The 16,700-nt window shown below is 43.2% G+C and overlaps 1 protein-coding gene across 1 annotated transcript in view; it reads left to right on the top strand.

Moving 5' to 3' along the window:
- dgkg (diacylglycerol kinase, gamma) overlaps positions 1 to 16,700 on the top strand; it is a 69,162-nt gene that overhangs the window by 34,333 nt on the left and 18,129 nt on the right. Inside the window, exons 18-20 of the mRNA XM_084575227.1 lie at positions 1,001 to 1,065; positions 8,393 to 8,483; positions 10,050 to 10,251. Of these exons, the coding sequence (XP_084431353.1) occupies positions 1,001 to 1,065; positions 8,393 to 8,483; positions 10,050 to 10,251 (358 nt within the window). The remainder of the gene's footprint in view (positions 1 to 1,000; positions 1,066 to 8,392; positions 8,484 to 10,049; positions 10,252 to 16,700) is intronic.

The raw sequence follows: 16,700 nt of genomic DNA, 5'->3' as shown, positions 1-16,700 counted from the left end.
TAAAATAAAAATAGTCCTAGAGACTAATACAGGTTTAGTACCAGGATGTGAACATGTTTATTTAACATAGAGGTGGAGCCTCTAGTGGACGTTAGAGGAACTGCAGCTTCTGACACTTGACGATGCTGCTGCTTTAATTACTTCTTTTATGTTTGGTACTTAACTGCATGTTGAAACTAATTTTAGGAAATTCGTTCAAATCTGAATACTACGACAGATGAACTCTATCCATGCTGACTTCTTCAGTAATTTTTGTTACGCTCAGCAGCTCCCATGAAAGGACCGTGAAGCATCAGTGACTTTATCCTCCTGTCAAGTATTTCCTGATATAGCTCATTCCTCTGCTGCTGTAGAGCTCCATTGTCCTCTCTGTGGCATTATCGTTTATTTTGAGTCAACCATCCCACGGCATTAATCTGCCACTGAAAAAAGTCTAAAATTAAAATTCAGCATTTAAAAAATAATAAATAAAAATTAAACTGCATGTTTGAGACCCGTTTTTCTTTTTCAGATTTTTGTTAATTAAATGCATATTGAAGCTAGAAATCTAAGACTTTCTTTAATACTTTCTTAGGGTTAGGTTTATTCATCATTCACAGAATGTCTCTACTGTGCAAGAACCTTTTTCCATTATCATATTTTACCAAAAAAATAAAAACTTTTGCTTTAAATCATTGTTAAATGATTCAAAAGCAGACTTCTGCAGACTGGCTGATGTCTCTAAACTGGATAAATGTTTGGTTTGAATGGATGGTTTCATGCTCACATGAGCATTTAGTTGGCATCAGACACTCTGAAGCAGGTACACCATCCTTTTCCTTTAATTTGCTGTACAAACATAGTTTTCGATGTAACTGTGTTTGTTCTAAAAGAGACGGATGGTTGAGTTTTACCGAGGCGCGACATCTTTGTATGCTGGCACAACACTGTCTTATCAGCAAGCCAAGATAAAAGTCGGTGTCGTGCAGGTAACGTTGTCTCTCGTGTCTCTCGCCTGCAGGACGCCTCCATCGCCCATCGCTTCCACCTGATGCGGGAGAAGCACCCGGAGAAGTTCAACAGCAGGTTGGTAATATTTTGAAGAGAGACTGATGCTGGCGGTGGAAAGCCCTCGCACGTGATGCCATTAGCTAACGAGAGAGCTCATAAACCAAAGCTAGTGACCTGGCACTTTAATCTGGAAACCCACTTTCACACTGGACCACAATCATTGGCCGATCGATAAACCCGCCTGCGAGGTGGGATCAATATATTGGCAGCGTTGGCCTTGTTAGTGTGAAAGCTGAGCTGAGCTGTGGCATGAGAGCGTGTGCAGCCTTGTTTGTTGCTCTTATCTAATTATTAAACTACGGAGCGGTCCTGGTGTGAAGCTGAATGAAAGCAGCTCGTGACGTAAACGGAGGTTTCACATCGCTCCAGTAGCAGGGAAGGTATCTTTAAGTGGCAGGCCACGGGAACAAGCACACAGCGGTATAATTGATGGTTATGTAATGCGGGATGCTGCCTCCGCCTGACGAGAGGTCAGCTCAGAAGAGTCAGAGTGATCCAGAGAAAAGAAATACCTCAGAAATCTGAAGCTGAAAATATGAACAGACAAGTGAAGATCAAGACTTTCTGCAGAGACTTTCTGATTCTGTGGATTTTTGTGTCCTTCTGTGTCACAGTCCTTCAGTTTTAATTATTTGTTTTTGTCACTTTAATGTCCAAATGCTGCGACGACGAGTGCAGAGCAGCAGGTCCAGGCCAGATGGATTGAGTGGGCATGACTGAGCTGGAATAAAAACTGGAGGGTGTGGTGATTAATGATCATAAAAACAATAGCCTCCCAGCTAACCATTACTCTGCCTGGCTTACCGGCCTCCCAGCTAATAGTAGCTCTTCTTAGCTTCCTTTTTAGTATTTTTACTTACGCTTTCTGAGCGAATAGTTCCTAAAAAAAATCTGCTTTTTTTATGGCATTCTACAGATATTACAGATGTTTCATTTTAGTTTTGATCTGTTGTAAGTGTCCATTAAATAGTCAAACTGATATGAGGTTGTTTTCATTCTTTCTCTAACCTAGATAAAGGATCTTTGTGTTTCTAAGAAACAGTAGATTGTTAACTAAATGTGATCGGTCATATTTGTCTAGTAAATACATTCTTTCTGTACCAGAACAGACAGGCAAATTGCTAGCAGGAACTCTTGAGTGTGCTTTAAGCTGTGCTAACGGCTAACGGCAGTATGTTAATTGCTCACGGTCACGATACTAATATGCCAATGGAAATGTTTAGTGGCTTTAATGTCTCGTGTGTAATTGTGGTCTAATGTAAGACTTCATTGTCTTGGTTTAGCGTTTTAGCATGCTAACATTTCTTCAATATAACATAGAGGCTGCTAAAGATTAGCATATGTTTGTTCTTGATGTTTGAAGGCTTGAACTTGATGTCTGCGCAAACTTTCACAACAAACTGACGTTGTTCCGTTTACTTTGAGTCAACAATTACAGTTTTGAAGGTTCATGACTTCTGGGAATATTCTCAGAAACAACCAGAGCAAAGAAGCAACAAGGAAAATGTGGTTGCTGCAGACTATTCTCATTTGAGGAAGATCAAACAGTAGCAGTTTGCACATATCACCAGTCATTCACCTCAAGGCTATAGCATGAGTCTACAGAAGCTGAGTATGTGACGCTGCTGCAGACTTGACTAACACCAACAACTGGTGTTTGGCTGTGATCATTTTCAAAGCGTCTCCTACCGGCATGCACCAGTCATGTGCTTAAAAGCCATTAAGTACAAATGTTCTGCCGAGATGTCCCACAAACTACAGTTTCACTTTGTTGGACATCTCAGGTCCACTTCAGGCCCAACACTACATGTGGTGCCACATGCATCATAAAATATTTGGATCACTACGTACTGCTGTTTCAGAACCACGAACAGCTGTTTATTGTGTGTGAGTCATGACTTCAGGAGATGATACAAATTTTGGAAAATAATTAGACATAACAAGGTTTGAAAACCTGCAAAACGTCCCACCTTGGACATAAACTGGTTTTACTTTGTTGGACATCTCAGACCCACTTCAGACCTAACATTAAACGTGTCTACACATGCATCTAGTGAGCACGAGAAATCCAAATTCAGTAAAATGAACACCAACATCTTTTGGATCGCTACATACTGCTGTTTCAGAACCAAGAACAGCTGTTTGTTGTGTGCGCGTCATGACTTGTGGAGATGATACAAAGTTTGGAACATAACTGGGTTAATAATGTTTGAAAACTTGTAAAATACAGTTTGACTTTGTTGGACATCTATGGCCTGAGTCACACCTAACATTAAATACATCTCCACATGCGTCTCAAGTGACCACCTGAAGTCCAAACTCAGATTTCTGTTACTGCACACTGCTATTTCAGAACCACAAACAGTGCTGTGTTGTGTGTGAGTCATGACTTGAGGAGATTTTTGAATATAATTAGACGTGATGTTTAGAAAGTTGAAATAATGTCCTGCCTTGGACATAAACGACAGGCTAGCTTTGTTGGACATCTCAGGCCCACTTCAGACTCAGATTTGTGTCGTTTAAAATAAACACGGCATACATGCTGCTATTTCAGAACCACAAACAGCGCTTTGTTGCGTATGCGCCTGGACACTGAGTCATGATATAAATTTTGGAACATAATTGGACATAATACTGTTTGAAAAGCTGTGAAAATGTCCTGCCTTGGACACAAACAGCAGATTTCTGTTTTTTTCCACAGTGAAGTGTCGCAGCTTGTTTCGCCCCTGACTCACCTGGGAACCGTGGAGGTTAATGTTGTTTGCATGATGACTACAACACGCTTCCCTTCCCTCCACAGTTAATTAGTCTACACACTGTGAAGGCAGGGAGGACTTGTTTACTCTTTGAGATTCAATAATTTATGCTGAAGTTTCTGTTCATTTGTCCCGTATTATGTTTCCAGCTGAAGCAAGAGAGGGTGATGACAGATAAAAGAGAGATTCCTCCCGTCTCTGAGGAGCCTCTCTTTGATCCATTAGCCAGAGTTTAAACATGTAAAGTATTTATGTGCAGAGCAGGACAGAGGTTAAACTCCCTGTAAAGCTGCTTTCCCTTCCACTAAACTATTCCTCTGTGCTCCGTTGCTGTGTGAGACGCTCGTGGCTCAGATCCAAGCCAGAGTTTTCACAAAACACAAACTGTGCTGACACTCACAAAACAGCACCACCGTCCTACTGTAGGCCGCTCGCAGTTTACAGCCAACACTGGAGGTTATTGTTCCTCAGTGGGTTTTCCTTCTCAGTGCTTCCACAGAGACGGAGACAGCTGACGGACAACTGCGACTGTTTTATTGTGATCTGACTGATGTTTTGGCAAACTAAGTATCCCTCCGTTTTTACGTCAGTGTGAAATGAAAGGGCAAGAAGCAGATGATAGATCACCTTTGACCCGGTGAGAGAGGCCTCATGTAGCACTCGGCTCAGAGCTTTATTGTCGCTTACAATCCCTCATTGTTCTTTCACACACACCCCTCTCCCCCCTCCGGTGTCAGCCTTCCATCCCAGGCCGGTCTGGACGGAGGGGAGGTGTGATTCTTGACACCTCAGTCTGTGGAGATCCACCAGCGTCTAATGGTCACAGGAGGCAGAGCTCCAGGAGCCCGGGGCCCAGGTGCTAATGATTCCTCTCACTGGAGACAATGCTGCCTTTCAGTGTGTGAGAGTGTCCGTCCAATCTGGAGGACAGAGGAAGAGTTGTGAGTGTTGAGAGAGGAGGGAGATCATTTAGAAACCAACGGTATCTTTGACTCCACAATCAAACTTTATGATGCCACACTGGCCCCGTTCAGACAGCTGGACAACCTGATTCACACCTGGTCTTAGACTTAGACTTAGACTTTGATTAACTTTATTGATCCACAAGGGAAATTGCTTGGTCACAGTAGCTTAGTTGTACATAAAAAACACACTCTTAAGAACCTCAGATAAAAAGAAAAGATTAAATTAAATAAAATAGAAATAAAAAATAAGTAGAATAAAATCTAGTAAGATAAAATAGAAATGGTATAAGCAAAAATTTACAAATTAGCATATTAGCATATGAACAAATGTACAAGAAGTAGAGAAGGAAGAATATAAATTATATATACAGGGTAAGGTTTAAGGTGCAATAGTGTCCATTAACATTAATAACATCTTAATATAAATGTGTATATAAATATAAATATAAATGTGTCTCCACCTGGTCTTAATTTTAAATGTGTCTCCACATGCGTCCCCAGCCAGCGCTTGAGATCTGATCTCAGTTTGTGTGTCTGTAAATCAGCAGCGCCATCATGTGGTCAGTAGAATATTGTACCAGCTGCTGTCTCTAATGGATCTCTACCTACCGCTGGATCAGAACCATCAACAGCTGCTTGTTGACTTGGAGACATGGTCCAGATGTTGGAACAAGATGGAAAGTTGGTTATTTAGGTTATTTGGTTAAAAAGGACAGAATAGATGCAGAAGTTTCCTTAAGCAAGACAATGAACCCAGAGTTTGTGTGCAGACTGTGACTGTAAAGTGCTTTAAGTACCAACAGATAGAAAAGTCAAGGCCATTAATTTGGCTTTTGAAAAGAAAATACCGTCAACCCATCCACCGTTCCGTCTTCGTCCAACCCCCATCATCATGGTGGATGTGGGGACAGGAACCAAAAGACTGTAGACATCTCACTGCTGTCTCTAATGGATCTAATGGATCTCTACCTGCCGTTGGATCAGAACCATCAACAGCTGGTTGTTGACTTGGAGACATGATTCATATTCTTCTAATTTATTTTAAAGACAAAGACTCAGATTAGAACTGAACCCTGGAAGCTTCTTCCATCCTCAGAGGAACCAGGTCACTGCTGAGAAACAAACATGGCTGCGTTCACACCTGGCCATTTGCATTCAGATCTCCTGGGACAGATGTTAATGCGAGGTCTGAATGGGGCCTTTGAATGCTAGTCACCGACCTCCTGATCTCACAACAGGTATGAGGAGGAGGAGGAGGAGGAGGAGGAGGTTCCGAAAAGAGGTGGTGGGGTCTTCAGGTCACTGCTCATGTTGGGGATTAAGGGAGATGCTTATCTGTGAGGAAAGGCGGCAAACTAGTATAGAGATTGTTAGATAGAAGACAGAGTTGAGGGTTTTGAAGCCCCGAAGCTGAGCTTTCATGACAACACGGTTCCACCTTAATACGTCGCTAATCTATTCTCTCCAGCAGCTCTTTGTTTTCTCTTTGAAATGATGCAGGATTTATAAGTCATTTTTCTTTCTTGGGGAATCAGCTGGTTAGTGCATGACAGCACACCATCAGGAGAGTCTTACACGACAGTTTTGAGATCCTCTTTGTTCTAGTTGTGCTTTAGCGTAGCTGCAGAAACCCCGGGAATAACGGCGGAAAGGCTTAGTGGAGCAGTCGGCCTCCCCCGTCGCGCTCCGTGTCCATAAGAGAGGAGGAACAACATGAGTTAATTGCATTTTTTTTTTTTTTTTTTTTTTAACAGGCCGTCTCAAGTGGAAGCAGCTTAATGAGGTTAGGCAGCTCGGCTCGTTGAGAATCACAACTGCTCCTAATTGTGATCTCAAATACGCTCGTAATCCCCTGATTTGACAGCGGCAGAGGTTTCTGGGGAGGCATTAAAAGGTGGAAGAGACAGGAAGACAATTAGCAGCAAGGAAAACACGTGAACAAGTGTAGCAGCTTAAGGCGTGCGGCATTATTCTCTCCCTTCACTTATTTTATTGTTCCTGCAAATAACTTTTTGAATATTTTGAACCTTTAAAAGAGTGTGAAGCCTTCTTCTTCTTCTTCTTTGTGTTCTCTGCTGAGACCAAGGTGGCATCTGACCTTGATACCACTGTGCCCACATTACAAAGCTGTTGTGTCAATATCAGTGTTTTCAGTATCAGCAGTGTGTCCACATACCAGTGGTCGTAGCATTGTATCTGGAGACATATGAATCATCCAGAGTGATTACCACCACGCTTTAAAAGAAGCGGGAAGGACGTCCTGGAAGCTTTGTTCATAGAAAACAGCTGAGCTCAGATCAGATCAACGGATGCAGAGTTAGTTTGAGGCCCGGACGCGTTCCTTCACAATGGTCGCTCCGTTTGAAGCTCCGCTTTCGATTTGCTTCAAAGTGAAACGACGGCTAGATTAAACATTTTTTTCACTGACGAAGTCATGTTTTAGGGTTAAACAAAGGTTGGTAGGATCTAAATGAACGAAAGAGCTTTAGTGAAAACAACAGAAAAGAAAAAAAACAGTGCATAAGAGTTGTTAAAGCGTGTCAGGATCCAAAACTGCTAAATAAAATCACTTGTAAAATGCCAATGCAATAATATATATACATACATACATCTCTGAACAGATCTCTGAACATTTTAATGAATTTAAATTTAAATTTTATAGTTTTGATGATTCTGTTTTCTATAAATACACTATGTATTTTTTATATAACTTTAATATATTTAATTTTTTTAATTTTTTACTCTCTTGCATACCTTTGCACCATTTATGTGTCCTGTTTTTATTGTGTTGATATATCTTATCTTTACCACTGATCTCTCTTTTACCAGTGTGGTTCAATGATTGGCCAGAAACCACATGATATGTGGAAGGATGTGATTGGTTGTCCTGATGCCACCTGACCAAGCCCACCTCGCAGGTGCCCCATTGACTTACATTATTTGAAATGTCCTGTGCAGAGTGTTTCTAGATGAACCCTGATGAAGGCCACCAGCTGAAACTCATTGGCCTTATAAGGTCATTCCATTTATTACAAGTGCTGCTGAAGTCTTGACCTTGGTACAGTCCAAAAACATGAGGTGAAATCCCAAAAACCAAAGAGAGTCAGAGTGAAACCAAACTTCATTCAGTCGGTGTGTAACTGGACCATGAACCATGAGTGAGGAGCAGTTTGTAGTTGTCAGTGGTGTTATTCAGTCACCAGGATCTAAACCAAACACGTCCATCAGGTCACCTCTGATGAATCTGTCTGCGGGGCACCAATGAACCGTGCCTCAGTCAGACCTGTGGGCTGTGTTGGATGTTGATCTTATAGTCTCTACCAGCAGCGTTTCACCCCCCCCCCGTCCCGCCCAGAGGCAGTGGTCAGGCTGCAGCTCTGAGCCCCGTCGATGCCTGTGGTTGGTTATCTCTCCATCTACCAACGCTCTGAGGCTGCAGGGGGCATCGATGGAGCTCTGACCTCTTAGGTCACATGACCACGAGCCGTCCCGAGCTGTCAAGCTGACAGCTTCAATATGTGTCCGCTGCACCCGAAACAAATCGTGCTGTGGGCTGGTGAAGCTGTTCTCATGAATGCAGAGCTGAGTTTCTAACGTTGTCCGTCCTCTGTTTCTCCTCAGGATGAAGAACAAACTCTGGTACTTTGAGTTCGGCACCACGGAGACCATCTCTGCCACCTGCAAGAAGCTTAACGAATGCATAGAAGTGGAGGTGAGTCGGTCTGATGAGAGGAGGCTGAGGTTCCTTCATGTTGCTCCCTCAAAGCGTTGATGTAGTAGTGTGTAGTAGTGTGTAGTAGTGTGCTCATACTAACGAGGAGGGCTATTCATAGCACATCATCAGATTAATGCCCCGTAAAGTCTCTGATTGCCTCATCCTGTCACACAGCGCTGCAGAATCTGTCACCTGAAGAAAGATGCAGAGAAACACACCTGTTCACAAACAAACAAGCCTCCACAGTTCATCTTTAGAAACCTCTCAGAAATAATCAAGATCAGGATTCAGAGAGGCCCAGAAGCTCAGAACTCGATAAATAAATCAGATCTTAACATGTGAGAGTCTTTCCATCTTGTTCCAACATCTGGATCATGTCTCCAAGTCAACAAGCAGCTGTTGATGGTTCTGATCCAGCGGTAGGTAGAGATCCATTAGAGACAGCAGCTGCTACAATATTCTACTGACCACATGATGGCGCTGCTGATTTACAGACACACAAACTGAGATCAGATCTCAAGTGCTGGCTTGGGACACATGTGGAGACACATTTTAATTAACACCAGTTGGAGACACAGGGACTTAGAGATGGACCAGGTGAGACCAGATTGTCCAGGATGGACATTAATCTAAGGTCAGGATGAGGCCGTATGGACAGTTTAATGAGGTCTAATTACTCAGAATGGATTCATAATTCAATGTGATCACATCTCGTTAGCAGAGAGAAGAAGAAGTTGTCCTTGGTGTTTGATCGTCATGTCTCAGGCTCCTCATGTGTCCATATATTAAACTCTGGGTCTTCTGAGGTTTGTTGTAGGCGTTCGGTTGGTTCAGTGAAGTCCAGCATCGATGTGACTCGGCACTAATCGGCCGTCGTGCTGAGTCATGTCAGTTTGAATCCAGGTGAGGTTAGACACAACATCCTTCAGGGTCGGGCCCATAGAGCCAAATGGTATTGCCTTCTATCCGTTAATGTAGACGGCGTGGGGAGCCCGGCGGTTTTATTGAACGCTTTTACACTTGGCTGTTTTCCAAGAAATGCATCAGGACCAAATAAATCTGGTTGCCACGACAGATCTCTGCTGTGTGTATATCTGTCTCATTTAATGACGCAGCAGCTCATTCACTGCAGCTTCAGCTCTAAAGAAACTGATACCGAGATAAAACAAAGACGTTTCCTCCAAGTGTTCAGCTCTAAATGACTGGTGGGGAGGTTAGGTTTTTATCTGTGGGTGGAGTCCGCCTCAGAGTCACATGACTAGTCTGTTAATGGCCTGATACGACCCCTGGACCTGGAGGCTGTTCAGATTAACTCATCTTGAGTTTAATGCAAAAGCTCTTTGGAGCAGAAAGTTAAAATCACCAAACCTTTGTGACGTCAACTATTTAAAACAACACTTATCAGAAAAATAAACCCTTAAACAATCAATAACTTGAAAATTATGTAAAATGACAGAAAATAACTTCATTAATCTCACGTCTGCAGATTCAGTTGAACAATCTCTTTGTCAGCGATAATCAGAGGATTAAATCAAATCTGTGAAATAAATTCTGTCTCCTCAGTGCGACGGGATCATCTTGGACCTCAGCAACACTTCCTTGGAGGGCATTGCCGTGCTCAACATTCCCAGCATGCACGGCGGCTCCAACCTGTGGGGCGAGACGAAGAAGAGGAGGAACTACAACCGCATGAGCAAGAAGGTTCCAGACAGGATGCCGGCCAGCACCGTCACCGACGCTAAGGAGCTCAAGTTCTGCATGCAAGGTGAGTCCTAGATGGAAGACATCCTCAAATTCAGAACTGACTCACCAACTGTTGACTCCAGTCTCTGGCCCCCTCTTAGACTTCACATTATCTTTGGTGATCTGATCACACCTGGTCCATCTCTAAGTCCCTGTGTCTCCACCTGGTCTTAATATAAACGTGTCTCCACATGCGTCCCCAGCCAGCGCTTGAGATCTGATCTCAGTTTGTGTGTCTGTAAATCAGCAGCGCCATCATGTGGTCAGTAGAATATTGTACCAGCTGCTGTGTCTAATGGATCTCTACCTACCGCTGGATCAGAACCAAGAACAGCCTTGGAGACATGATCCAGATTTTGGAACAAGATGGAAAGTCGTGTCCTCATGTTGAATCATTTCCTGAGTTAATTCTTGTTTAGTTTGGTTCTCAGCTCCAAGGACAGAAACTTTTAAAAGGCTCTCCACACCTGTGTCCCAGACCACCTCCACATGTGGACTCAGACCAGATCAGTGTTCACACCTGGACCTGTTTAACCAGGACACTTGTGATCAGATCACTCAGGACGGATGTTAATGTGAAGGTGTGAACGAGGCCTTGTCCTCAGTGTCCTTGGTCCAGGGAAGCCAAGCTTGTTCCTTTTGGTCTCACGGTTATGAAGTTTGTTACCGACTGAATTCAGGGATGTTTCTTGCCTCTGTGCCGTGGCATCGATGTGCTCAGTGTGAATAATAATATTAAAGATGTTCATGGATGTAAATCAGATTAGGACACGTGTTAGTATTTTAAAGAGTCGAGTTCTCCAGCTCCTCTCTGCTCCTGTGTCTTTAATCCCCAACACGTTGCTCTGCAAACGAAAAGATTTTTCACTTTTCACGAGGAACGACTCATTAGTCATTATTAGAATACAGAAGTGTCATTTTTTACTTCACGCTAACAATCCTCGGCTTTGTGTTGTAATTGGCACTTTGGTTTGAAGAGATCCAGCGGAGAGACAAAACACCCCGACACTTTGTAAATGGAATGAATTAGTCTAATAGAAACCGCCTCGCTCTATCAAATGAATCCCGTCTGTAGATACTGTCTTCATTTGTCTTTGGGGTTTACTGGACGTCACCGTCATTATAGAGTCAGCAGAGGGAACAGAACAACATGGATGTAGAATGTGATTTTGACTTTAATGCAGAAGATCTTTGGAACAGAAAGTTAAAACTATACAAACACTAAAATATAATAACACTATAAGGAATAAGGAAAGAAGGAAGGAGTGAAGGAAAGAGAAGGAAGGAAGGAAGGAAACAAAAGGAAGGAAGGAAAAAAGGGAGGGAGGAAGGAAAGAAGGAAGGGAGGAACAAAGAGAGGAAGGGAAGGATAAAGGAAGGAAGGGAGGAAAGAAGGAAGGAAGGAAGGATGGACAAAAGAGGAAGCAAGGAAAAAGGAAGGAAGGATGGAAGCATGAAAGGATGGAAGGATGGAAGGAGGAAGAAAGGAAGGATGGAAGGAGCGAAAGAAGGAAAAGGAGGAAGGAATGGAGGAAGGAAAGAAGGAAGGAAGGATGGAAGGATGGAAGGAAAAAAGGAAGGAAACAAGAGGAAGGAAGGAACGAAGGAAGGAACGGAGGAAGGAAGGAAGAAAGAAAAGACAAAGGAAAGAATGAAAGGGAAAGAAGAAAGGGAAGGAAGGAAGAATGGATCTCTACCTACTGTTGGATCAGAACCATGAACAGCTGGTTGTTGACTTGGAGACATGATCCAGATTTTAGAACAAGATGAATAAATCCATTCTCTCTGAGCATGTCTGCCCCACGTAAACATGAGGAACAGAAACATGGAGGTAGAACAACAAGATGAACCAAGATGGAATCAATGTGGACAAAGACGATGGAGATGTGGAGACGTCTTGGTCGTCTTCTAAGACTCTACACATTCAGGACTGGAGGGAAAGTTGGAGGAAACACTTCTTCTTCTTCTTCTTCTGTTGTATTTCAGGCAGACTTTCTGCTGACGTGTCAAACCAGCAGGAGTCTGAAGATCAAAGTCAGCTCTGCTGGTTTCTACATTTCCTTCATACATGTACACCACAGACGTTAATAGGCACTAATAGACCGATAAGTTGTCCTCCACTGTAATGACTCGGTGGGCGACCCTGCTCAGCGCTCCACTCATGTGACGTTAAATCAAGGTTACAGCCACCAAGAGTTAATGGGCATAAACGGTGTAACAATGGACGTAATCAGCCCCTTTAGAGGCGGCAGGGTTCACACTGAAGGAGTAGACAGCTCTTACATGTGCTTCAGTGTTGCCTTCAACTGGCTTTTCACTTCACTGATAATGACTCCAATCTGACTTCATAGGAAACTACTGCAAACCCATTTATTATTAGTCATTATTCCCAAAAACCTGCACATTTAACTAATAATGAAACTCAGATGTGGGAAAGGTACCTGAGATGATTTTCTGCTCCAACTTTTTTACTTTGTGACAGTCGATGGTTTGTTGACGAAGTTCTGAGGATGAATTTATAGTTTTATATCCCAAAGGTCATAAGTCAAATTCTGTGAGATCAATAGAATAATAACAGAGAGAGAGACTTTCAATCTTGTTCCAAAATCTGGATCATGTCCCCAAGTCAACAACCAGTTGTTCATGGTTCTGATCCAACAGTGGTACAATATTCCACTGATATTTACTCACATCTTTCTGTTTGCTGGACGTTCTGCAAAACACTTGGCTCTATTTCCTTCGGGGTCTGATTTTAATGGGTTAAATCACACCACATGCTGTATATCTGTGTGTTATTGGAGCCGACGCTGATGCTCTTTAACTCCTTTAACTGTTTAACGTCTCGCGGCACTGCACGTTCAGGACGAGCTCGACATCTGCAGCTACAAACCTCAGGCTCTCCTCCATGCACGCCTCCTCCGTCTCCTTCTCTTCACTTTGTCTCTGCGTCTCTGCTGACTGAACCAAACCGTGTTTCCATGGAGATCTCAGCGCTACACCGAGAGTAGAGGGGAGGAAAGTGCAAAAAAAAAATAAAAAAGAGAGGAGGAAGAAGTGGTGAAGAGGAGGGAGGCAGTAAAGATATAACTGGATAAGACGTAGCTACCATGAACTACTGCAAATGGTCCTTTTAAGAGGATTTTAAACATATGCCACCGTTAAAAGTGGAGAGTAATGGAGGAAATAATCTTTTGCCAAGAAGTGGAAGAAAATATATAAAAGACGTAAAGTCTCTTAACTCATGTCCCATTCACCGTTGTATTGTTCCTGTCGACCACACAACTTTTATCCTCCCGTCCTAACCCTAAAATAAAACGTATCACCTAATTCCACCTTCTTCTCTTCTAATCACTAGAACCACATTTACATCAAAGTATGTGATTTAGAAATATTCAAGGCAGGTCAGATTTGACCCCAAGGACAATAAGAAGGTTAAGACCTTTCATTAAGGATCGACTTGGTCAGTCTGATCTCATCTGTCCACCTTTAAGTTTCTGTGTTCAGGACCGATTACAGGAGCAGAGACCGAGCTTTAGACGACCGAGTAGCAAGAGGTGCCCAGTGCAGAGGTACAGTCAACTGTCAGTGGTATTATAACAAAGTGGAAGAGATTGGGAACGACAGCAACTCAGCCACGAAGTGTCAGGACACGTAAAATGACAGAGCAGGGTCAGAGGATGCTGAGGTTCATAGTGCTCAGAGGTCACCACCTTTCTACAGAGTCAATCTCTACAGACCTCCAAACTTCATGTGACCTTCAGATTAGCTCAAGAACAGTAGAGAGCTTCATGGAATGGGTTTCCATGGCCGAGCAGCTGCATCCAAGCCGTACATCACCAAGTACAATGCAAAGCGTCGGATGCAGTGGTGTAAAGCAGCCACCACTGGACTCTAGAGCAGTGGAGACGTGTTCTCTGGAGGGATGAATCACGCTTCTCCATCTGGTAATCTGATGGAGGAATCTGGGTTTGGTGGTTGCCAGGACAACGGTACCTGTCTGACTGTATTGAGTCAAGTGTGAAGTTTGGTGGAGGGGGGGTTATGGTGTGGGGGTGTTCTTCAGGAGCTGGGCTTGGCCCCTTAGTTCCAGTGAAAGGAACTCTGAATGCTTCAGCAGACCAAGAGATTCTGGACAATTCCATGCTCCCAACTTTGTGGGAACAGTTTGGGGACGGCCCCTTCCTATTCCAACATGACAAGGTCCATGAAGACATGGATGAGAGAGTTTGGTGAGGAAGAACTTGACTGGCCTGCACAGAGTCCTGACCTCAACCTGATAGAACACCTTTAGGATGAATTAGAGTGAAGCCTGAGAGCCAGGCCTTCTGGTCCAACATCAGTGTCTGACCTCACTAATGTTCTTCTGGAAGAATGGTCAAACATTCCCTTAAACACACTCCTAAACCTTGAGGAAAGCCTTCCCAGAAGAGTTGAAGCTGTTCTAGCTGTAAAGGGTGGACCCACGTCGTATTAAACCCTATGGATTAAGAATGGGACGTCACTTAAGTTCATATACATGTAAAGGCTGATGAGTGAATACTTTTGGTAATATATCTGTGAAGGTTCTCAGTCATCCAGGTCATGGTATATCCAACAAAGATTAAAAAAGGCGAAACGTCTTCTCAAAAATACTCTACAAGTCCAGCTGCCTTTTTTAATCTTTGTTGGATTTTGTTAATATAGTTTATAAATTGAGCCTTAGTGTGTGTTGTGCTGGAATGCACCAGGTTACCATGGCTACCTCCTGCTTTATTAGTTCACCAACCTCAAAAGGCGAAAGTGAAGAGTTTTGTCCTGAACGATAACAACAACGTGTTTATCACACACTTGTCATTTACTTGAGTTTACCGTGTACAGTCTGTGCTGCTCGCTGCTTTGAAGGCAGCTTCAGTTAAATACCGGTCCACGTTGCGTATGTGAACACCTTTGTGGTGGAATCTGGTGCAGAGTCGTCCCTCTGGATTCAGCTAGTTTATTGAATTAGCCTCTCAGATACAGGACCAGTAGAGAAGCTGTGCTAGGTATGCATCCTCTGCCTCTGACTGTGTGCTTGTATGTTTATCATACGTCTAACTGTTGGTGGCAGGTGCGTTCTCTGGCAAAATAAACTAAAGCTTTTAAATTCATTTGCTGCAGATAATGCAATCAGTCAGGGTTACCCAGAGAGAGAGAGAGACCAGCCTCGGGCTCTTCTGACCTCAGCCACGAAACTTCAGTCCTCTGAGTCACAGAGTTCCTGCTCTGCTTTGTGTTTCTGCACAGACGACAGAGACAGTCTATAGACTCCACAGCAACATGCAGCTGTGACACAGTGAGAGAAATTTAAACATCGCCACAGTCGTTAAACTGGAAAAAGTCCCCAGGAAGCCCTAAGACACGCTCAGAATAAACAGACAGGAAATTTCCATTTGCACAAAATTGGCCGCTGGACTATGTAATCCATATTTATTTACCCTAAACCAACTATTATACCAAGTGTGCTGACATAAACTGGAAGGAGACTGCCATGTACACAAAGGAGGAACTCCTATGTTCCCAAATATTTGAACGTTTGAACAGGAACGTGTGTTTTTCTGGTCATCTCTCTACTGTTGTTAATCTGATAATAACAGTTAGAGTTGCTCTAAATTTCTGGAATTTATTATAAAATGAATTTATTAAATTTTGAGCTTCTGTTTAGATTTAATATTTTATTTCACACCTGAACATCTACAACTTTTGAACAATAACCCACTCTCAAAGTAAAAGCGTAGACGTTTAGTTTTTTTCCAAACATGCTGCAGCAGAGACGTCATGATAAAGTCAGAGGAAACCACATCGAGGGCCGGAGCTGCAGACAGGAACAGGATTAACGAACGAAGGCCATCTCCACCCACCTCCACCTCTGTTATCTCTGCACCATCTCCCCCCTCCTCCCCTGTTTACTTCCTTTGTGCTCCTGGATCAAATTTCCTCGACTTCCTGGAAAGGACGCAGATAAATAAAGAGCATGTAGCACGAAGCAGCAGCAGCAGCGGCGGTGGCCTGGATTAAAATGACTATGAACGGGAATGAAATGAACTTGGGCGAGTTAAACTGCAGCGCTGCCTTCACTGCTTGTGGGATATCAAGGAGAGGAGGCTAACCTCCACCACGGGAGGAGAATATGTCTTCCAGCAACTCCAAACCTGTCTTCTTTACATGCTGTGTCTTGTTTGCTTAGCTCGACATTCAGGAATCATCTGCTTTAGACTTGAGTGGAGAAAAAGAGCTGCATGCTGGATTCAGACTGAACAACTACCGTGAAGTGTAACAAAGAGTGCAGGAAACCTCTACCTCAACTTTTAAATAAACTAGGGCGGTTATAATTATTATTTTTAACCAGCCTGGAGGCCACACCAGCTTCTCCACCTGCAAATTTTTATGGCTGAAAGCTGGTCTGGAGTCTCTCCGTTGAGGAACTGATTCTACTCCAGCAAAGATCTGCTGGAC

Source organism: Chelon labrosus, assembly GCF_963514085.1.
Source record: "Chelon labrosus genome assembly, contig: SCAFFOLD_139, whole genome shotgun sequence".
Classification (NCBI taxonomy): domain Eukaryota; kingdom Metazoa; phylum Chordata; class Actinopteri; order Mugiliformes; family Mugilidae; genus Chelon; species Chelon labrosus.
The sequence above is the reverse complement of the archived record's forward strand: the minus strand, read 5'-3'. Positions and strand labels throughout refer to the sequence as shown.